The 22,309-nt window shown below is 47.0% G+C and overlaps 2 protein-coding genes across 3 annotated transcripts; both read left to right on the top strand.

The window, feature by feature from the left end:
* Positions 1–593: 593 nt before the first annotated feature.
* On the top strand, positions 594–12,223 carry LOC117042021 (zinc finger protein 883-like). Its single transcript, XM_033141462.1, has 4 exons — positions 594–1,330; positions 2,642–2,755; positions 5,331–5,929; positions 11,879–12,223. Exons 1-4 carry the CDS (start codon positions 784–786, stop codon positions 11,897–11,899), a joined length of 1,281 nt encoding a protein of 426 aa, XP_032997353.1. The 5' UTR covers positions 594–783; the 3' UTR covers positions 11,900–12,223.
* Positions 12,224–17,839: 5,616 nt separating this feature from the next.
* Positions 17,840–21,868, top strand: LOC117042028 (zinc finger protein 239-like). Of its 2 annotated transcripts, none has more exons than XM_033141471.1 (2): positions 17,840–17,969; positions 20,752–21,868. In XM_033141471.1, exons 1-2 carry the CDS (start codon positions 17,885–17,887, stop codon positions 21,681–21,683), a joined length of 1,017 nt encoding a protein of 338 aa, XP_032997362.1. In that variant the 5' UTR covers positions 17,840–17,884; the 3' UTR covers positions 21,684–21,868. The 2 variants fall into 2 exon arrangements, with proteins under 2 accessions (XP_032997362.1, XP_032997363.1); XM_033141472.1 differs by lacking the exon at positions 17,840–17,969 and adding an exon at positions 19,325–19,345 and having other exon boundaries at positions 20,752–21,865.
* The last annotated feature ends 441 nt before the right edge of the window (positions 21,869–22,309 follow it).

Here is a 22,309-nt window from a genome sequence, read left to right on the forward strand (position 1 = left end):
AAAGTGTGTGGCTTTCTTCTTGGACCAAAGCAATGACAGAAAGTCCTCCTGTGGCACCCTAAAGGATAGCAACCTCATTTTGGTAGCGGTTTTTGTGGGCCGGACGCCACTTCGGTGGTTGCTTGACCCTTGAGGTCCTCCCTTACACCTCTACAGATCTATGAACCAAGTCATCCTCTGTGTCACGAAATGCATGTACTGCAGCCTGTAAACTTGACCTGTCCATCAAAATTTCATCCCACCAATGAAGAGACCTGTTATCTCAAAATGGACCGCCTACCTTCCACCTCACCTCGGGTGGCTTTCCACTCGAGTTTGGAGGTTTCGACGTTTCATATCGTGAGGTTTTCCTCGGAATTCTTGCCGTAATTTTTGACTGTTTTGCAGCTGGGGCAGTGCCGGATTTATGTATAAGCTAAACAAGCTATAGCTTAGGGCCCCACTCTCTTGGCCCCACCCCCCAAAAAATTCACTTCTTCTTAATTGTATTTCAGTTCAACAATTACTTTGATAAAATACATATTTTGTCATGTGCAAATGGCTTTAATACCTCTTAGGTCCATAAATTACCACATAGCATATATTCAACGCTAAAAACAGCGACAATTTGTTGCTGACAAAGGACAGCTGGACATATAAAGGGCCCCATTACCTTCAGTAGCTTAGGGCCTCATCAAACCTAAATCCGGTATTATCCCCACTTCCCAATTTTTTAGGAGAAGCTGGAGACGGTTTCTAGGAGATAAAAATAAGGACTCTTCCTTCTGGGGCAGAAGGTTTTACATGGAAGCGCCGCCACAGCCAAGAACATCGGGTATAAGGAAGGAATACCCGTGCCCAGAATGCGGCAGGAATTTTAAAAGGAACTCTCACCTTGTCCGACACAAAAGGCTACACACGGGCGAGAAGCCTTACAAATGCCCGGAGTGTGGGAAAAGCTTCCGGCAGAGCACAGATGTTAATACACACCGGAGAATCCACACAGGGGAAACGCCCTTTCAATGCAACCAGTGTGGGAAAAGTTTTCGCTACCGGACGGGTCTCGTGAAGCACGTGAGGGGCCACGAGGAAGAGAAAGCGAAAGCCCGCAGGAGTTGCCTGGGATGTGGGAAACTCATCAGCGGCACTTTGGTCTCAGTTGCCAGCCAGACGTCCCCCACGGTGGGGAAGTCCCACAAATGCCCTGGCTGTGAGAAGAACACCCAAGAGAGCTCGCATCTTGTCGTGCACCTACCGGTCCGCGCAACGGAAGAAAACTATATGTGTCCCGACTGCGGAGAAGGGTTTTGCCAGAGCTTTCAGCTTATTGGACACAGGAACCTCCACGCCAGTGAGGAAATTCTGTATTGATCTGTGTTTATTTCTGGGTCGCAACACTTTGCTCCAAGGGAGCGCTTAAGTGCGCACGCTGTGAGATATGCTTAGCGCATTACCGCCTATGATCCTTATGGGCGTAGGATGCATAAACTGGGAGTCCCAGTACAGTGGTACCTCGGTTTAAGAACAGTCCTGTTTACGTGGGTGGTGCTGTGGCCTAAACCACTGAGCCTAGGGCTTGCCAGTCAGAAGGTCGGCAGTTCGAATCCCCGCAATGGGGTGAGCTCCCGTTGCTCGGTCCCTGCTCCTGCCCACCTAGCAGTTTGAAAGCACGTCAAAGTGCAAGTAGATAAATAGGTACCGCTCTGGTGGGAAGGTAAATAGCGTTTCTGTGCGCTGCTCTGGTTCGCCAGAAGCGGCTTAGTCATGCTGGTCACATGACCCGGAAGCTGTACGCTGGCTCCCTTGGCCAATAAAGCGAGATGAGCACCACAACCCCAGAGTCGTCCGCGACTGGACCCAATGGTCAGGGGTCCCTTTACCTTTATTTTCTTAATAAAAACGTTTCTGTACTCCTGAACCAAATATTGAATGGGGAGCCATACTTAAATGAATCAGCACTCGGCGCAAGATAAATACAGTGGTACTTCAATTTACAAATTTAATCCGTTCCGAATGCACATTTGTAGGTTGAAAAATTCGTAAGTTGAAAAAAGCGATTTCCCCATAGGAATGCATTGGAAACGAAAAATTCGGAAAAATTCGTAAGTCGAGTAAACCGCATCTAAAATTTGTAAGTCGAGTAAACTGCATCTAAAATTCGTAAGTCGAGTAAACCCCATCTAAAACCGCCAACGGATGTCCTTCGGATGTCGAAAAATTCGTAGGCGTGCGGGCACTTTTTTCATTCGTACGTCGAAAAATTCGTATGTCGAGTAATTCGTAAGTCGAGGTACCACTGTATTTGGTGGTTGTTGTTTAGGATTGCATTTTGTGTTTGTTTTTTTTAAAAAGGCCACTCAGGTGCACTGAGTAAGTTTACCTTTCCCTTTTCCAGCTGCTGCTGATGCAGCAGCTGTGCCATATCCACTGACGTGAGCATAACATAGCAGGATGAACTTACTGGAGGACTGCAACGTCACGGAGAGTGCGGAACGTCCTTTGCCGCTTCATCTTGTGACTTTCAGCAGAGGAGCAATGGTTGTGTGGTGCTAGGAGTCATCCACCTGGGAGCAGCATAAAGGAAAATCTAGCCTAGCAGAAATGTGACGACTATAAGATTTGCTCATTTAATCTTTTCATCTTTCCCCGCTTTTTGTGCCAGGATTTCAGATTCCTAATCCCGGTACTCTCTGCGGCCTGGAGCCGGGCGTTGCGCCTTTGCCCTCGGATCATCAGGATGAGGAGCGGAGGGAGAGTCCAGGAAGCATCTGTAGAGGTGAGGGAATCGAGAGAGCCACCAGGAGACCCTGCCAGCTGAAGATCTGATGAGGAATCGGGGGCTTCTGAAGGAGAGCTTCTGCTCTACATAGCTCCCTGTATTCCCCCCCCCCCGTGACCCTTCGGCCCTGTCTGCACTACACATTTAGAGCAGTTTTGTTGGCACCCGTCTGTCTCGAGAGACAATGGCGTGTGCCTCCGGGGGTGAAGTCAAATCCCTGGGTTAACAGCAACAACAACAACAACAACAATAATGATAATATTTATTATTTATACCCCGCCCATCTGGCTGGATTTCCCCAGCCACTCTGGGCGGCTTCCAACAAAAATCAGATACAAAAATATCACACATTCAAAACTTCCCTGAAAAGGGCTGCCTTCAGATATTTTTCTGAATGTCAGTAGTTGTTTATTCCCTTGACCTGTGATGGGAGGGCGTTCCACAGGGCGGGCGCCACTACCGAGAAGGCCCTCTGCCTGGTTCCCAGTAGCTTTGCTTCTCGCAGTGAGGGAACCGCCAGAAGGCCCTCGGTGCTGGATCTCAGTGTCCGGGCTGAATGATGGGGGTGGAGACGCTCCTTCAGGTATACCGGACCGAGAAGTGACATCTCCGGGGCACAAGCCTGGGCAGTGTATATGGAGGTCCTGGGCTGCCCAGACAAGACCCCCTGTCAGCCTCGCTGAGGTAGTTTGAAGGAAAGCAGAGCAATGCATTTGGCATCAGCTTGGCTGCAAAAGTTGCCGGAAGGAGGCGTACAAGGCGCTATCTGACTGTCTTAGGGACTCCACTCCCTAGGGTTTACTCCTCAGCTTTTTCTTCTCCCGAAGATGTCCTCCCAAGGCAGCGGAAGTTTAGGACCAGAGTGTCGTACCACTTTAAACAGACGCAGCTTCCTCCAGAGAATCCTGGGAACTATAGCTTGTTAAGGGTGCTGAGTAGGGCTGGGCGAGAACTAGTTTGTAACATCGTGGTATGTATCACCAGCTAAACATCACCATTTACCTGTACATCACAATGTCTGAAATAAGGATGGTGCGTTGGCTGGCTTCACGGTTTCCCCCACATTGTGATTTTTCCATAGCACGTGCGCACACACACACGGGGGCTGGGCACGGTGTTGATACGTTGTCAGAAATCGGCTTGAAGTCCCTATCGTGGTAACGGTTTTGTAATATCCAACATGGCGATAAAGCGGGTGCTATGTAAAAAAAATCGTGATGGGGGAAGAAACGAGAAGCCAGTCATCGCTTCTCTCATGATTTCTTCTGCCCCTGTTGCTCTGTACTATAAAGTAACAGTTGCAACAACATGTTAAAGGTAAGTAAAAATGTATCTTTTAGACCCATAAGTAGCAGCCGTTTCCAGGTCCTTATCCAGTTCACGTCTACATAGTTACATCATTTCAGACATCATGATATATTGGTATATTTATATATATATATATATAATTTTTATTAATTTTCTGTTTTACAATTTAGATTACTCATTTAAACATCCTTAAAATATCAATGACTTCCCTTCTCTTTCCATGGTTCATTTTGCATATCATAAATCCCTGCATATTTTAGCATTCAGTACATATTACATCCATCAACATGAATTTATCTTAATGTTGCCAACATTTTCAATTGTACACAGTTTCCCCCCATATATATTCAATAAACATTTTTCAATCTTCTCTAAACGTATGTTCTTCTTGTTCTCTTTATATTCTCTTATTCTAAGTGTTAAGTCTGCAAGCTGCACATATTCTGTCAGCTTAAGTTGCCATTTTTCTATAGGTTCCATATATTGTTATATCATGATGTTTAGCTGGCGATATGTCACGATACTGAAAGACAGACATCACTCAGCTCTAGCTCACAGTATGATTTGCGATAAAATGATGAAACCAAAATCACGATATGGACTTCAATCTGTTTTTGGACAATATATCTCCCGGCCCTAGTGCTGAGAGTTGTCAGGAGACTCCCTATTCCCCTCGTGGGTATTCCCAGAGTTCCCTGGGAAGAGGGACGGACTGACTGTTAAGCCACTCTAGGAGTTGCAGCTCTGCGAGGGAAATACAGAGCAGCAGGCATGTTTGTAAATGTAAGAAGAGGAGTTTGGATTCGATATCCCGCTTTATCACTACCCGAAGGAGTCTCAAAGCAGCTAACATTCTCCTTTCCCCTCCTCCCCCACAACAAACACTCTGTGAGGTGAGTGGGGCTGAGAGACTTCAAATAAGTATGAAGGTCACCCAGCAGCTGCATGTGGAGGAGTGGAGACGTGAACCCGGTTCACCAGATTACAAGTCTACCGCTCTTAACCACTACACCACACTGGCTCTCAGTAATTGCTTTTAGCATGCTTTTAACTGCTTTTAAGGTGTTCCCAACGGTAATTGCTTTTGGAATGTGTTAATCTGTTTTAGAATGTCCTTGCTTTCGTTTTTTAAATTTGCATATCTGTTTGCCATTCTGGGTTCCTTGGGGAGGAAGGGCCGGGGTATAAAGTCAAGGGGAGAATAATCATGGCTGCCATTCACGTGCCCTCTTTTGTGACCCTGTGGCTTGCGCTTCTGTTCCAGCCTGCGATGATGCGTTGCCCACGGATCATGAGGAAGAGGACCCATCTTCCCATGAGAGACTTTCTCAGACATTACTGGGAAGACTGCAGATACTTGATCCCCAAAGGAAAGAGGCCTCTAAGGCGAGGCCCGGCTTCTCCAGGGGGCCGGCGGCGAGCGGAAGGGAATTGGCGGAGGACGGGAGCGCCACCTCTCCCACGTGCGAGCAGTTCCTCAGCTCAGAGAGGAAGCACCTCTGCTTCATGTGCGGGAAGAGGTTCCGGTACGAGTCCCACCTGGTCACTCACGAGCGGATCCACACGGGAGAGAAGCCCTTCGAATGCAGCACCTGCCAGAAGAGCTTCCGGGACCGCTCAGACCTGAGCAAGCACCAGAAAACTCACTCAGTGGACAAACCCTACAAGTGTCTGGACTGCGGCAAAAGCTTTCACCACCAGTTGACCTTTATTAGGCACCAGAGGCTTCATCCCAGGGAGAGCTCCTGCGATCCGGGCCGGGTGTATTTTGCCATCCTCCCCCCGTACCACGTGGGCGCAGAGATGAGCATTGGGGATGGGACGGATCCCCAAGAGAGCTTTGGCTTTCCTTTTAAACAAAAAGTAAGTTTCTAGTCCTTAAGGTAGCGAAGGTGGGATCGAAAGCAATGGGGCAAAAGCGGGCGGAATCAGAGATAGGGCCTGAGTAGGTTTTCTTCCGGAGTTCTTAAGAATTCCACATCACTTGGCTCCTTGATCCAGTATTTTCTTTTAAATGCAAGCAGGGTGTGTACACACACACACACACACACAGAGAGAGAGAGAGAGAGGGAGAGAGAACCTTGGCTATAAATGCTTCAGCTGTAGGAAAAGATTTCAACCCATTTGCATCAGAGTGCTTCTTGGATACTTGAAGCTGTTGAGGATGGTGAGGTTTTAGAGTACCTTTCCAATGACCCCTTCCCTTCTCCATCAGCTGAGGAGCCACCAGGAGGAGGCCAGTTATGGGGCGGGGGGAGCCCTAAGGGCATAGCAAGGGTGGCTGTAGCAACCCAGTCAGATGGGTGGCATATAAAAAATAAAATGAAGGTGATGAATTTCAGTAGGGACAAATGTAAGGTTCTGCACTTAGGCAGGAAGAACCAGCTGCACAAATATAATATGAAAAGGATTTAGGAGTCTTGGTCGACCACAAGTTTAACATGAGTCAACAGTGTGATGCAGCAGCAAGAAAAGCTAATGCTATTCTAGACTTATCTGTATAGTGTCCAGATCAAGGGAAGTCTTTTGTTGTTGTTGTTGTTGTTGTTTAGTCGTGTCCGACTCTTCGTGACCCCATGGACCAGAGTACGCCAGGCACTCCTGTCTTCCACTGTCTCCCACGGTTTGGTCAGACTCGTGTTGGTAGCTTCGAGAACACTGTCCAACCATCTCGTTCCTCTGCCGTCCCCTTCTCCTTGTGCCCTCCATCTTTCCCAACATCAGGGTATTTTCCAGGGAGTCTTCTCTTCTCATGAGGTGGCCAAAGTATTGGAGCCTCAGCTTCAGGATCTGTATTTCCAGTGAGCGCTCAGGGCTGATTTCCTTAAAAATGGGTAGGTTTGATCTTCTTGCATTCCATGGGACTCTCAAGAGTCTCCTCCAGCACCATAATTCAAAAACATCTAATTCCGGCTTGGGATTCATCCAGTCCAGCCTTTCACATGATGAATTCTGCATATACCGTATATACTCAAGTATAAGTCGACCCAAATATAAGCCGAGGCACCTAATTTCCCTACAAAAATGTGGGAAAGCTTATTGACTCAAGTATAAGCTGGTTCACCTTTGCCACTGTGGTAGAGGAGGAACCTTCAGCCCAAAGCAGCCCTTTGGGCTGCTCCTTCCTCTTCCTCCTTTGCTGCTGTGGAGCTCACCCCGTCGCAGGGTTTCGAACCGCCATTCTTCTGATCAGCAAGCCCTAGGGCTCTGTGGTTTAACTCACAGCGCAATGTTCCCTTGTGTTATACAGAGAAGGCTGGGATCCTGTCCTGTTTAAGCAGGAGCCAGGGAAAGTGAGCACCTGTGGGGTTTTAATACTTCCTTAACTGATAGGCTTTCTGCCTTCTGGGGTCTGAAGTTTGCATTTATGTGAGCAGTTCAGGAATGGAACAAGCTGCCTGGGGAGAGTAAAGAACCACCGTTCTTGTACACTTCTTAAGGAATGGTTGACTTGAGTATAAGCCGAGGGCAGCTTTTAAAGCACAAAAAGTGTGCTGAAAAACTAGGCTTATACTCAAGTATATACGGTAAGTTAAATAAGCAGGGAGACAATATACAGCCTTGTTGTACTCTTTTCCCAATTTTGAACCAATCAGTTGTTCCATATCCAGTTGTAACTGTAGCTTCTTGTCCCACATAGAGATTTCTCAGGAGACGGATGAGGTGATCAGGCACTCCCATTTCTTTAAGAACTTGCCATAGTTTGCTGTGGTTGACACAGTCAAATGTTTTTGTGTAGTCAATGAAGCAGAAGTAGATTTTTTTCCCTGGAACTCCCCAGCTTTCTCCATAATCCTGTGCATGTTTGCAATTTGATCTGGTTCTTCTGTCCCTTTGAAATCCAGCTTGCACTTCTGGGAGTTCTCGGTCCACATACTGCTTAAGCCTGCCTTGTAGAATTTTAAGTATAACCTTGCTAGCGTGTGAAATGAGCGCAATTGTGCGGTAGCTGGAGCATTCTTTGGCACTGCCCTTCTTTGGGATTGGGATGTAGACTGATCTTCTCCAATCCTGTGGCCGCTGCTGAGTTTTCGAAACTTGCTGGCATATTGAGTGTAGCACCTTAACAGCATCATATTTTAAGATTTTAAATAGTTCCACTGGAATGTCATCACTTCCACTGGCCTTGCTATTAGCAGTGCTTTCTAAGGCCCATTTGACTTCACTCTCCAGGATGTCTGGCTCAAGGTCAGCAAAAGAAGTCATAGTACCACTCTATTCTGCCTTGGTCAGACCACACCTGGAATACTGTGTCCAATTCTGGGCCCCACAACTTAAGAAGGATGTTGACAAGCTGGAACATGTGCAGAGGAGGGCAGCCAAGATGATCAAGGTCTATCTGGAAACCCACCCTTATGAGAAATGGTTGAAGGAGCTGGGGTATGTTTAGCCTGAAGAACAGGAGACTGAGAGGGGATGTGATGGTGATGATTATGATAGCCATCTTCAAATATCTCAAGGGAACAAACTTTTTTTCTCCTGCTCCAGAGGGTAGGACTCAAACCAAAAACTTCAAGTTCCAAGAAAGGAGATTCCGACTAAACATCACACAGAACTTTCTGACAGTAAGAACTGTTTGACAGTGGAACAGAGACTCCCACGAGAGGTGGTGGGCTCTCCTTCCTTGGAGGTTTTTAAGCAGAGGTTGGATGGCCATCTGTCATGGATGCTTTAGCTGAGATTCCTGCATTGCAGGGGGTTGGATTAGATTACCCTTGGGTCCCTTCCAACTTTGATTCTATCATCATCATCAACATCAGTGAGATTAATTTAAGTGCTCAACCAATATATATATAAAAGAATGGGCAAGGTAGGAAGTAGGACTTGATCAGGGATGGGGAACATGTGGGGTGGTCCCAGATTCTGTTGGAACATCATCCCTGACCATTGGGCCATGCTACTGTTATGAAAACTTCCCGCGGGGGCAAGTTGAGAGACTGACCCCCAAGGCGGATGAAGCTTCCGTGCCCTCTGGCTTCTGGAGTCCAGGAGCACGTTTGTAATATGCGGTTGTTCCCAGCTTGAAAACAACACACACAAGCCTTTTAGGCTAAAGCTACTTTATTGTAGATAAAGTGCAGAGAATATATCTCTGCGTAGCCAGCTCAGATATTCAGAGCTGTCTGTAATTGCGTCCTGCATCTCCAATGCAAAACTGAAAGTAAAGTACAGCAGTAAATTACAATGACATCACATGTGTGAGAAGATTAGTGGGATCGGTGGTTCTCCCACAGGGTGAAACATGACCCTTAAGTCTTGTGACCTTGCTGCTACAGCGTTCGCAGCTCGGCATGTTATAATATCACGACAGCTACATGGGGCTGATAGGAGTTGGGAGTCCAACAATTTCTGGAGGGCCACAGGCTCCCCAACCCATGGGCTAGATGGCAAGCCAGAACTAGACTCAATTTTTACTGCAGCATCCTTGCTCTGGTTGCAGAAGGTACTGAATAATCTCCTCACGCCACAGGACCCCAGTTCCTTGTGGGCTCTGGACCTGGCAGAAGGTACAAAAGTATATCTGTCTCCTACATAGAAGGTAAATTGGTTGGGAGGTGAGTCTGACTGATGCTGTGTCAGGCCCACCAGCGGTCCAAGGAGAGTTTGGACCCTCTTTCAAATAGGAATGAATGACACCTTGGGGTTTCTGTCATTAGAGGTTGGTCTGGTAGGATGGTGGAAAGGGGACATCACTCTTAGAGCTATGTTTTAATCCATAGATTAAACTATCAGAGCCAAAGGTGCTGTGTTCATTTTTTCAGGCCTCGCTGGTTTGGCTCTAACAGAGGATGAAGGGGGGGACACACACCTTACAACTGGGGTTGCCTCCTAGTAACAACCAGAAACTTATTACAGTACAGTGGTACCTCAGAAGTTGAACGGAATCCATTCCGGAAGTCCGTTTAACTTCCAAAACATTCAGTGGCTTCTGATTGGCTACAGGAAGCACCTGCAACCAGTCGGAAACTGCATCGAATGTTCAGCTTCCAAAGAACACTCGCCAACTGAAACACTCACTCCTGGGTTTGCGGCGTTCGGGAGCCAAAACGTCTGAGTACCAAGGCGTTCGGCATCCAAGGTATGACAGTATTTGATATGCCAATGCTATTTCATGCTGCTTTCAGTATTTGTATTGAGGCTATGGCAGTATGTATGTATGTTGTTGTTGTATGTACGTTGTTGTTATTGTTGTTGTTGTAGTTGTTTTTGTTGTTCAGTCGTTCAGTCGTGTCCGACTCTTCGTGACCCCATGGACCAGAGCATGCCAGGCACCCCTATCCTCCACTGCCTCCCACAGTTTGGCCAGACTCATGCCAGTCGCTTCGAGAACACTGTCCAACCATCTCACCTTCTCTCATCCCCTTCTCCTTGTGCCCTCCATCTTTCCCAACATCAGGGTCTTTTCTAGGGAGTCTTCTCTTCTCATGAGGTGGCCAAAGTACTGGAGCCTCAACTTCAGGATCTGTCCTTCCAGTGAGCACTCAGGGCTGATTTCTTTAAGGATGGATAAGTTTGATCTTTTTGCAGTCCATGGGACTCTCAAGAGTCTCCTCCAGCACCATAATTCAAAAGCATCAATTCTTTGGCGATCAGTCTTCTTTATGGTCCAGCTCTCACTTCCATACATTACTACTGGGGAAACCATAGCTTTAACTATACGGACCTTTGTCGGCAAGGTGATGTCTCTGCTTTTTAAGATGCTGTCTAGATTTGTCATTGCTTTCCTCCCAAGAAGCAGGTGTCTTTTAATTTCGTGACTGCTGTCACCATCTGCAGTGATCATGGAGCCCAAGAAAGTAAAATCTCTCACTGCCTCCATTTCTTCCCCTTCTATTTGCCAGGAGGTGATGGGACCAGTGGCCATGATCTTAGGTTTTTTTTATGTTGAGCTTCAGACCATAGGTTAGTTTCGGTTTATTTGCTTGAGGAGTATCCCAGTTTCCGGAGTTTGTGTAAAGCAGGCATGTGCTTCATCTGAGACCCCTTCTACAAGTGCCCCCTTTGAGGGGGGGGGCAGATTGTGGCATCACGAGAACAGGCCTTCTCAGTGGTGGCTCCCCACCTGTGGAATGCTCTTGCCACTGCTAGCAGCTTTTAGTTGCTAGGTAAAGACGTTCCTGTTTATCCACGCATTTGGCTCTTATGTGATTTGATGATACCCCAGCCTCTATCGGTGATCAGCTTTTAGCAGAGTGGAGCAGGACCCACCCTTTTTTTAATGTTGTTTCAGGATAAGCACTTTTAGTACTGCTATTTTATATTTCTGATGTTCTTTTAAATGTTTTCGTCTGTATCCTTTTATAACGGAAGTGAGGGACAAATAAATGCAATACATAACTAATGGGTTCAGCTTGATAGGTGAAATGATCTCTTCTGTTCTTCCCCTGAACATTCTTGGGGTTCTTTAACCCTCTCCCCCCCAGAGCCAATTTGGGGGTGCCTGAGCGGAGGCAGAGAAAGCCCTGTTGTGCTGGCAACACACCTTGTGTGGGCTTTCACTAAGAGGACACATTAGTTGAATCCCGCTCTAAAATAATAAAAATATTTAAAGCATAGTCCTAACCTTTGTGGATTAAGGAAAGAGTGGGGGGTTTATTATTATATTATATTACGGGGTGATGATATTCTGGAATGATAGAGTTCAGTCATATGCCTTATGGAAAATGATACGTATTGTATTTTGAATGTGAACCTGAATTATATCGTTTTATAAAAAGCAAGTGTTTTTTTGTTGTTGCTTTTACCACGCTGTCCTTTCTCAGCCCCCAAAGGCTCGAGTCATTTGTGGTTGTTCTCGTTTTGGCCTTACAGGTGACAATGTGGCAAGTGTGAGGAAGGAGGAGAGCTTTCTTTGGAGTGAACGTCCTGTGCTTTCACATAAAAACTTGGATGCTGTTGAAGAGACTTAAGAAATCACGTTCCAAGACCTGCAAATTGGGGTTGGGGTGAGAGACCACGTAACCCACAAAGCTTTTCCGTAGAGCAAGACATCTTGGCAGGAAGAGGAGGAGTCAGTCGCCTGCCGGAGATTTGATCGAAACCACGTTCCGGTTTAGAAGCCACGCAGCCAAGAAACCACAAATTGCTGGAAAGGTTTAAAGCGATGCTCGTGAACCATTGTGCGTGAAAGATTGCAACGTTCTGGAGGAGTCCAGCCAAAGCACAAATTCTAGGAACGTGGTGTTTTTTTTTTAATGCAAGTTTAAAAGCTAAGCTGCAAAGAATCCCTAGAATGGCAAAATCAGACCATTTCACTGCCCTTCCGGAAAGTATGCAGCGGAAGAAGAAGAAGAAGAAGAAGAGTTTGGATTTGATATCCCGCTTTATCACTACCCGAAGGAGTCTCAAAGCGGCTAACATTCTCCTTTCCCTTCCTCCCCCACAACAAACACTCTGTGAGGTGAGTGGGGCTGAGAGACTTCAAAGAAGTGTGAGTAGCCCAAGGTCACCCAGCAGCTGCATGTGGAGGAGTGGAGACACGAACCCGGTTCCCCAGATTATGAGTCTACGGCTCTTAACCACTACACCACGCTGGCTCTCAGTGTGAGAGAACCTGTTCTGTCAGACCGCCTTTGCTGTTCCTTCTGCAGGGCTTCGCTCTTCCAGTGTGCGAGCCTTGATTTATGTCAGAGAAGCCATGGCGGAGCAGGAACCCTTTTGATAAGAAAAGCTTCGCATACAGCGGGAGAAAGCTTATGAATGCCCAGAGTGGCGAAATACTGTGTTGCCAAATCCTACTACAGTATTATAAAGTTACACTGTCAAGTTGCTTTGAGACTTTGGGGGCAAGAATGGTAATAAATAATATTAATAGTCCATGGCGCTGTGGTCTAAACCACTGAGCCTCTTGGGCTTGCCAATCAGAAGGTCGGCGGTGCAAATCTCCACAACGGGGTGAGCTCCCGTTGCTCGGTCCCAGCTCCTGCCAACCTAGCAGTTCGAAACCACGCCACTGCAAGTAGATAAATAGGTACCACTCTGGCAGGAAGGTAAACGGCGTTTCCGTGCGCTGCTCTGGTTTCGGTGTTCCGTTGCGCAAGAAATGGCTTAGTCCTGCTGGCCACATGACCCGGAAAAAAACTGTCTGTGGACAAATGCTGGCTCCCTCGGCCTGTAAAGCGAGATGAGCACCGCAACCCCAGAGTTGTCTGCGACTGGACTGTCAGGGGTCCTTTACCTTTTTTTTATAAGAGGGAAACCACAAGTGTGGTTGTATATGCTAGAAGGAGTTTGCTTTTGAGGGCCCCTGGCTTCACACAGGATCCCTCTGGATGAAGGACTTGCGTTCCTATTTTTTTCTAGACTACCCGGCAATATTATAGACACTCGTTCATTCAGAGGTTTATAAGCAGAGGCTGGTTGGTTGCCTATCATGGATGATGCAGCACAGGTGTTTGTGTGGGGGGAAACTTTTGGCCCTCTGGATGCTGCTGAACTACAACTCCCATCATCCCTGGCCATTGGCTGTGCTTGTTGGGGCAGGTGGGAGTTGTAATCCATCAGCATCTGGAAGGCAAAAGGTTTCCCATGCCTGCTACAGCAGGTGGATTTCCTTTATTGGCATGGCAGGGTCAAATACAGGGTCTTTTGAGGTCCGTTCCAATGCTGTGATTGCAGCATTTGGGACTTTAGGGGAAATAGGAGTAAGAGACAAGAAGACAGATGTCTATAAAAGTATGCATGGGAAGGAGAAAGTGAGTTGATACAAGTTTTTCTCCCGTTCCCTCATAGCACTCGAGTGTTGGAAGATTCAGTACTTATTCATACAGCAGCACCTAGTAAAACAATGGAATTTGCTTCTGAAGTGATGGCCGCCATCTTGGATGGCCTTAAATGAGGATTGGACAAATTCAGGGACGGTAAGGCAAACAATGGCTACTGACTGATGGCTGTTCTCTGCCTCTGGTTCTGAAGAGCGGTTGCTGGAAACTGGGGGAGGGGAGAGTGGCTGTTGCGTTTGGATCCTGGTTGCCGGTTTCCCACAGCCATCTGTTTGGCCACTATGAGAACAGGATGCTGGCCTAGATGGGCCTCTGACATGATCCAGTCAGCTCTTCTCACATTCTTATGATTCTGTGGCATCATTTGTCAGGAATGAGCCAGAGCCGAATGAAGGTTTGCAGCCAACTGCAGAAAGCAGCCAGGACCAGAGAGGCTTAGGTGTTAGTCAGGCGGGGAGAGCCAGCAGCTGCAGACTTCGGCTCTTCCTGACCTTGACGAGCCGGCTGTTAAGGCAATAGCTGAGAGCAGGCTAGAACACAGCCAAAGCTTGCAGGAAGCACAAATAGGAGCAAATAGATTCAGAGACAGCCTCTCAGAACAGGAAGAGGGTAGGGGTGATCCACTAAGTCCGAGGAGTCGGCAAATGGGAGGGCTGCTAGACAGGAAGCAAAACAAGAGACATAAAGGTCGTAAGTTCAATATCTTTTGTAGACGCCAGAAGGAGTCTTCAGAAGGGTCATCTTGAGTAATGATGCCGGAGGCTTTGTCGGAGCTATCTGTTTGTTTTTGCAATAAATCCTCCTTTTTAATTACCTACGCTTACTGTGTTATCAAGCTGGGAACCTGGACTCCTGACATCATTGCTTGTAAAAATAGCCAACCAGACTCAGGTCCACCAGCGATGCAGTGGCCAAGCTCATGCAGCCAGCATCTTTTTCAGCCGTATGGCATGCAGCATAGATGTGTTCCTTGAGACTGACAGGAAGACCAGGCTGCTAAGTTGCATGTGAGCGGGCCACTTGTTTGTCCAAACCTGTGGCTGCGAGTTGTATCCAGCGTTAACCTGTTCACTAGTGCAAGGGCACGCTTAATGTTGTGCAAAAGAGGAATCCGACGCTACAGTTTTGCTAGCGGAAAAACTCTGCACAATCTGGTTTCGCTATCCGTTGCACAACAGAATCACCAACTACCTTCTTGTGTATTCTGTAGGCACGAAACATTTCGCCAGTGGAACTGCTATACTGTCAAGAGACTTTTGAATTAAGTGCTGCATAAGAAGACACAACCCTGTGTGTCCAGCACAGCTGCAGCACATCAAAGAGCAGGCGGGGGGGTGAAATAGAGAAAGCACAGAGGAGCATCTCTGGGGATGCAGTCACTGTGTGCAGGGACTAAAAGAATTTATGCTTCCTTCCCCCGGAAATAAAAAGTACAGATTCTGGGGTTGCAAAGAACATGCTGGATTTTGCAGCTAAGGTGGCATTTTGTGCCTCAAGGGTGGCCAGAGAAAAAGCGAGTAAAGGTCTCTTTGCTATGTTACACAACTCTGGGGGCAAGAAACAATGTGAATAGAAGTGTAGAGGGTCTCATAAATCCAATTACAGGTGGGTAGCCGTGTTGGTCTGCCATAGTCAAAACAAAATCGAAAATTCTTTCTAGTAGCACCTTAGAGACCAACTGAGTTTGTTCCTGGTATGAGCTTTCGTGTGCATGCACACTTCTTCAGATACCAAGAAGTGTGCTGAAGAAGTGTGCATGCACACGAAAGCTCATACCAGGAACAAACTCAGTTGGTCTCTAAGGTGCTACTAGAAAGAATTTTCGATTTTGTTTTTCATAAATCCAAATTCTGCATAGGATGCTGTTTTTGCAGAAGGTAAAAAGGCATGTGTCGGCCCAGTTCTCTTATCATTGAGCTTCCATCCGGTCATATCCTGTGTTGTTTTTTTCTTTGTGACCACTGAGGACAAGCAAAAAAGGGAGAGTAAAGCGATGGAATGTGACCGTTTGTTTGTTTGTTTGTTTGTTTAGCTGCTTTTTTCTCTTGCTCTTCTTCTTTTTTTATCCTGGAGACTTACTGGACTTTTAAAACTTATCAATTAAAATCATTTGATGATTGCAAAGATTCCCTGGTTTATAGTATCTGTGGTGCTTTTCCATCAGCCAGTTACAGGATTCCAGTTTAATCAAATGAAAGCATAACTAACTCTTAACTGAACAGGGAACATGTTACGTCCAAGATACCAATGGTTAACAATAAGGTCCAGTACTGGCATATATGCAGTACATGAAGAAAGAAAAAAAGCATTTCTGTGAATTTAAGGAGAACTGGGTCAGGAATAAAAAACAAATATGCAAAAGAAGCAGTAGACCTGCTCCTCCTCCAAACTCGCCAAGATAACAACAACAGCCTGCTATCCACTCTGACCCAACAGAACAACGTCCAAGAATAAAATAGATTCTTAGGATTCAAATCACTTCTCCCTTCTCTCAAAGGGAGAGCCAGCGGTCTTTGGCAAGACAATAAATGCCTCATCCTTCCCTGACATGGTGTTGACTAGGCCATAAAGCAACACTCAGATACCATAAGCCCTTTGGTTTAATATTACCTTTTCCTATTGAGCAAAAATTACGTGATGTTCCAGAATTCTGGCCTGAATGGGACAGAAGGACAAAATGCAGGAGGTGGAAGCAGGCAGGGAAGAATCTTCCAAGAGTCTCTTTGGTGCCACGGTTAGAGCTGCTCCCCCCCCCCCATCCAGTTGCCCCATCATCAGGAAAAATAGAGGACCTGTCTCCAAGTTTCTTTTAAAGTTCTTCTGTGGCAGGGAGAATGGCCCCTTGTGTTCAGGAAAGTTTGGCCCGTATCTTTTTAGCTCCCCCACACCTGGTGGAAACTCTAGCTCACATGGTCCTCAAATGCAAAATGTATGATGATCTCCGCCAACAATACCTCCTAGACCAACTATGTATCCCAAAATGGAAACCGGAGCTAGAGGTTATACCAGGCATGGCCAAACTTGGCCCTCCAGATGTTTTGGGACTACAACTCCCATCATCCCTGACTCAGCATAGCTGTCAACCTTCCCCTTTTTTCCGGGAAATTCCCCTATCAGCACTATAGTCAGGGACCCTGACCACTGGTCCTGTTAGCTAGGGATGATGGGAATTGTAGTCCCAAAACATCTGGAGGGTCAAGTTTGGGGATGCTTGGGTTATATGCTTCCTATTACACTGATACCTCGGGTTAAGAACTTAATTCGTTCTGGAGGTCCGTTCTTAACCTGAAACTGTTCTTAACCTGAAGCACCACTTTAGCTAATGGGGCCTCCCGCTGCGCTGCCAGAGCACGATTTCTGTTCTTATCCTGAAGCAAAGTTCTTAACCTGAAGCGTTATTTCTGGGTTAGCGGAGTCTGTAACCTGAAGCGTTTGTAACCTGAGGTACCACTGTACAGGGGAGAGATCAGGAGCTCACCAAGACAGTAGCTAAGTTCCTCTATTTGATCTTTTGCCGCCGGAGTACATTACAGGACCCTGTCCTTGTTGGAGACCCACAGAGGTGAAATAGATTGCTGGCCTCCTCTTCCCTTTGGCAAGTGACTGTACTGATGATACGGCGACGAGATCGTACTGGCGTATTTATTTTGAATGTTTGTAAGTGATGCCAATAAAGGTTTTGATACTGATTTAGCCAAGGCCCTGGCTCAGTCAAGGCTTCCTGAAACCAAGCTTTGGTTCACACAACTGGGTTCCCTCCTTCTGTACAGCACCCTAGAACTATCGGAGGTTACCTCCCACACACTTTGGCTGCGCTATCTGTGTGTTTGTGTGTGTGCTTTTCTTCGTGCTGAAGTTGCAGCTTGCAACTTCCATTATTTGCACCTCCAGCTGACCCCAATCAAGCCAAGAGTGCCACTCCCACACACTAAAGAAAATTATGGAACTCATATTTAAAGTTCAAAGGAACTTTTATCTGTTTCTTGAATAATGTTTTCCTAACAAGAACCTGGAAAATAACTGCAAAAAAAGGAAAAGAAAAGGGAATCCAGCTTGAAAATAGCTTGGCATTAGACCTGCTTGATGTTTTCTACATATGTGGAGCCACCACCAGAAATCCCCTGGCCTGGGAGCTGCCTGGCAGAGTGTGGTAGAGAACATACTCAAAGAGTTTGGCAGAGGTAAGTGGAAACAATGGCAGCTGGGCCTTTAGGGCAAATGGGGCATTTCCCCATAACCTCAGTCTGCCCTCAGCCAGCCTCTTGCTTTCTTACTTGCTACCAGTTACAGGTAGGTAGCCGTGTTGGTCTGCCATAGTCAAAAAAAAATAAAAAAATTCCTTCCAGTAGCACCTTAGAAACCAACTAAGTTTGTTCTTGGTATCTGAAGAAGTGTGCATGCACACACGAAAACTCATACCAAAACAAACTTAGTTGGTCTCTAAGGTGCTACTGGAAGGAATTTTTTATTTTGTTTTTACTTGCTACCAGTTTACGTCTTAATATATCATCCCAGGAGATGGTAGCAGTGCCTTGATCTGTTCCTCCTCCTTAGTTCCATGTAAGTAGGATAGGGACTTTCCCATCCCTCGAATCCGGTTTGTGTGGACCAGAAAAGCAAAGGGACCCTTTAATGTGCATCAAGACTCACATCTTATTTATTATTAATTCATTTTCCTGGCGCTCTGCCCACCCCAAATCCTGGGAACGGGCATGGGCGTAGCCAGTATAGGAGCCAACTCCTGGGGGCCGTGGAGGCTTGGCCCCCCCCAAAAAAATTTGAGAATGGCATTGTCATTCAAAAGATGACAATCTGAAGAAGTGTGCATGCACACGAAGAAGTGTGCATGCACACGAAAGCTCATACCAGGAACAAACTCAGTTGGTCTCTAAGGTGCTACTAGAAAGAATTTTCGATTTTGTTTTGACTATGGCAGACCAACACGGCTACCCACCTGTAATTGTCATTCAAATGTTGTGCATGCACCACATCATGTGATTGATTATGTGGGGCGAGGCTTACCTGCAACCCCCCCCCCCAATATTTTATTCAAGTTGGGTAGCCAGGCTTTATGTTAGGGGGGGCAGAACCTCAGTGAGTTATTTTGAATTTATTTACTTTATTTAGGGGGGGGCATGGTCTGCCCTTCCTTACCCCCCACCCCTTGGCTACACCCACCAAAGGAACGGGTAGGGGGCTAGCTAAGAGAAACCCACGCGGCGCCCCAGTGCCGAAAGTTGCCGCGGCCACCAGAGGCCTCTCGCTTTAAGCTCGCCAAGCCGAGAGGAAGCTGCTCTTCTCTTCCTCCTCTGCTCAGGAACATCCTGGCTCCGAGTCGGCCACGCCGACGCCGTCTGCAGCGCCGCTTTCTCCTCCGAGGGAGCCTGCAGGCGGGAGGCAGAGAGGCAGCCGCCGGGCGCGCTGCGCTTCCTCCTCCTCCTCTCGGGGCCCGACCGGAGTGGGAACTGACGCGCCCCAGCCTTTTGTCAAGCTCTCCCCGGGATAGGCGGGAGTGGGGTGGTGCGAGGAGGCTCGTGCGGGAACCCGTAGATCCTGGGTGAGTGAGATAGATGCCAGGAAGCGCCGTGGGGAGCGCGATCCGCTATGAAAGTTGCGGGTGGCGCTGGGGATGCGCGCGCGCGCGCGCGCGCTTCAAAGGAACGCGGCAAAGGATGGAATTGGCACGCGTTGCGCGCGGAGGAGAGGGGCACAGAAGAGCAAAGGAGATTGTTTTCTTTTGTGATTATTTTCACACTAGAGGGGTAGGGTGTGAACTCTCTAATGATAAGCAATAGCTCCGTCTGCAGGGGGAGAAGGGTGGGAGGTTGCACGACATGATTGGTAATCCAGGTCACATTTCAACCTTTGGCATCGCAGCAGGGGATGCGATCCAGGAAGAGAAAGGTTCTCCATGGCTACTACTAGCCAAGAGGGCTATGTTGCACAACCAGTGTTGGAGGCTGTATGCTCTGCCATTGAACACCAGTTTTGGGGAATCACACGTGGGGGGAGCAAGGGTGCAGCAGTCAGGTCTTACTTAAGGGTTTGCACAGGCATCTGGTTGAGTAGATAGATGGCTGGGTTAGTTTGCCAACAGAGGTCCGTATAGTTAAAGCTATGGTTTTCCCAGTAGTGATGTATGGAAGTGAGAGCTGGACCATAAAGAAGACTGATCGCGGAAGAATTGATGCTTTTGAATTATGGTGCTGGAGGAGACTCTTGAGAGTCCCATGGACTGCAAGAAGATCAAACTTATCCATCCTTAAAGAAATCAGCCTTGAGTGCTCACTGGAAGGACAGATCCTGATGTTGAGGCTCCAGTACTTTGGCCACTTCATGAGAAGAGAAGACTCCCTAGAAAAGACCCTGATGTTGGGAAAGATGGAGGGCACAAGAAGGGGATTACAGAGGATGAGATGATTGGACAGTGTTCTCGAAGTGACTAGCATGAGTTTGGCCAAACTGCGAGAGGCAGTGAAAGACAGGCGTGCCTGGCGTGCTCTGGTCCATGGGGTCACGAAGAGTCGGACACGACTGAACGACTGGACAACAACAAAGTTTGCAGCAGATCAGGATGGGTTTCTGACACCCCACTGTTCAGCAACATTAGCAACAAAATAACTCTCCCCTCCAAAATTAGGTTGCTGAAATGAAAAAGCAAAGCAGGAGATAACTGTGTGAAGAGTGTGGGCAAAATTCAGCTTTGGTACTGAGAATTAATTCCTAGGCTCAGAATGTACTCAGAGATACCCCTGTTCTTTAATTCTAAGGATGTGTTAGAATTATATATCTAGTACTGTAGCTCTGGTTGATAGATGCAGTTCCAGGTTTGTTTGTTTTTTAAAGGAAAACAAATTGGATTGCATGAAGTCTGCAATCGGGGGTGGGGGAAATGTGCTTTCTAAATCTTATTTATGAATTCCTTCCTTATATGATCTCAGTCTGGATTCTTGTTTCTTTCAGCCACTGAACAGAAAATGGAGGAGACTCTTCAGAAGGGAAGTCCTGAACAGGTGAAAATGCATAAGGCAGCAGCAGACATATCCCAGAGGAGTTGTTCTCAAGTAGAAGTTGATTCTGAAAATCAACAAGGGCCAGAAACACAAACGAACAAGTACTCTGAATCCGGAATGCAGAATTGTGTCCCTTCCGAAGGAGACTCTAAGGAAGCAAGAAACCTGCAAGTTCAACAAAGAAAGCGGATGTCAAGGAAACAGCATCCGTGCCCTGACTGCGGGAAAGTGTTCAACAGGACCTCGGCCCTCAATGCGCATCAGAGAGTCCACACGGGCGAGAAGCCCTACAAGTGTGCAGAGTGTGGGAAGAGCTTCAGTAAGAGTTCGCACCTCATTGCTCATCAGAGAATCCACACGGGCGAAAGGCCGTACACCTGTATGACTTGTGGGAAAAGCTTCAACCACTCCTCACATGTCATTACCCACCAGAGAACCCACACAGGGGAGAAACTCTATAAATGCCTCGAGTGTGGGAAAAGCTTCCGGTACAGCTCCGACCTCATCAGGCACCAGATCGAGCACGCGGGAGAAAAACCTTACCAGTGCTCCGACTGTGGGAAGTGCTTCAACCGGAGCTCAAACCTCCTTATTCACCAGAGAATACACACGGGAGAGAAACCCTACAAGTGCCTCGAGTGCGGAAGGAGCTTCAGCTACAGCTCCGTCCTCATCAAGCACCAAAAAGTACACACCTCCGAGAAGCCTTATAAATGTCCTGACTGTGGGGAAGGTTTTCACGTGAACGCAAGTCTCCTTACACACCGGAGAGTTCACACGGGAGAGAAACACTACTCATGCTCACAGTGTGGGAAAAGTTTCCGATGGATCTCGCACCTTACCAGGCATCAGAAGATCCACACAGCAGCGAAACCCGTTTAAACGCTCAAAATACTGGGAAATCATCCGCTGTGTGCTCGGATCTTAAGTTGGAGTATACTTTTGTTTAGTGTATTCTTCCATATTATTCCATACCATTCCATTGATCTCTTGTCTCATTTTACAATGAAATCCACTTGGGGGAAGGAATCTTTCCATATTATTCTTTTGTATTTGTTTGTTTGTTTGTTTGTTTGTGTATACACACACACACACACACACGTATGAATATATCACTGTATCAGTAATAAAACACTTAAATCCAACCGCTGACTTTTGATGGCTCAAGATAAGCCGGGGTGAACCGTATTTGTATTTATTTATTTATTTATTTATTTATTTATTTGAAAACATTGTTTGCATTTTATATTTGTTACCTTCCTGAGCTGAAGAGATTGACTCAAATAAATACCGTAGGTGCTACCTCCTCCTCCTCCTCCTCTGTGTCGTCTTGGTGCCCCTTCTGCTTAACAAATAAGAACTGCAAGGTAAGGGAAATAGGATGCAACTCTGGAATGTCTTTTGTAAGTCTCCCATTGTAAGACCTCTTCCCAAGACTTTGGAGAGTTGCTCAGAGAGCTCTCAGGGTTTGGCCTTCCACAGGCCTGCTTTCTGAAATCCTTCAATGG

Source organism: Lacerta agilis, chromosome 2 (assembly GCF_009819535.1).
Source record: "Lacerta agilis isolate rLacAgi1 chromosome 2, rLacAgi1.pri, whole genome shotgun sequence".
NCBI lineage: Eukaryota > Metazoa > Chordata > Lepidosauria > Squamata > Lacertidae > Lacerta > Lacerta agilis.

What these genes read in the sequence shown, in the direction of transcription:
- LOC117042028 (XM_033141471.1), top strand. Translation starts at nt 17,885, where the DNA reads ATGTGGAGCCACCACCAGAAATCCCCTGGCCTGGGAGCTGCCTGGCAG. An exon ending in ACTCAAAGAGTTTGGCAGAG is followed by an intron (nt 17,970 to 20,751) that starts GTAAGTGGAAAC and finishes TGTTTCTTTCAG; the next exon opens with CCACTGAACAGAAAATGGAG.
- LOC117042021 (XM_033141462.1), top strand. Translation starts at nt 784, where the DNA reads ATGGAAGCGCCGCCACAGCCAAGAACATCGGGTATAAGGAAGGAATAC. An exon ending in ACACAGGAACCTCCACGCCA is followed by an intron (nt 1,331 to 2,641) that starts GTGAGGAAATTC and finishes TTTTTGTGCCAG; the next exon opens with GATTTCAGATTCCTAATCCC. An exon ending in TCCAGGAAGCATCTGTAGAG is followed by an intron (nt 2,756 to 5,330) that starts GTGAGGGAATCG and finishes CTTCTGTTCCAG; the next exon opens with CCTGCGATGATGCGTTGCCC.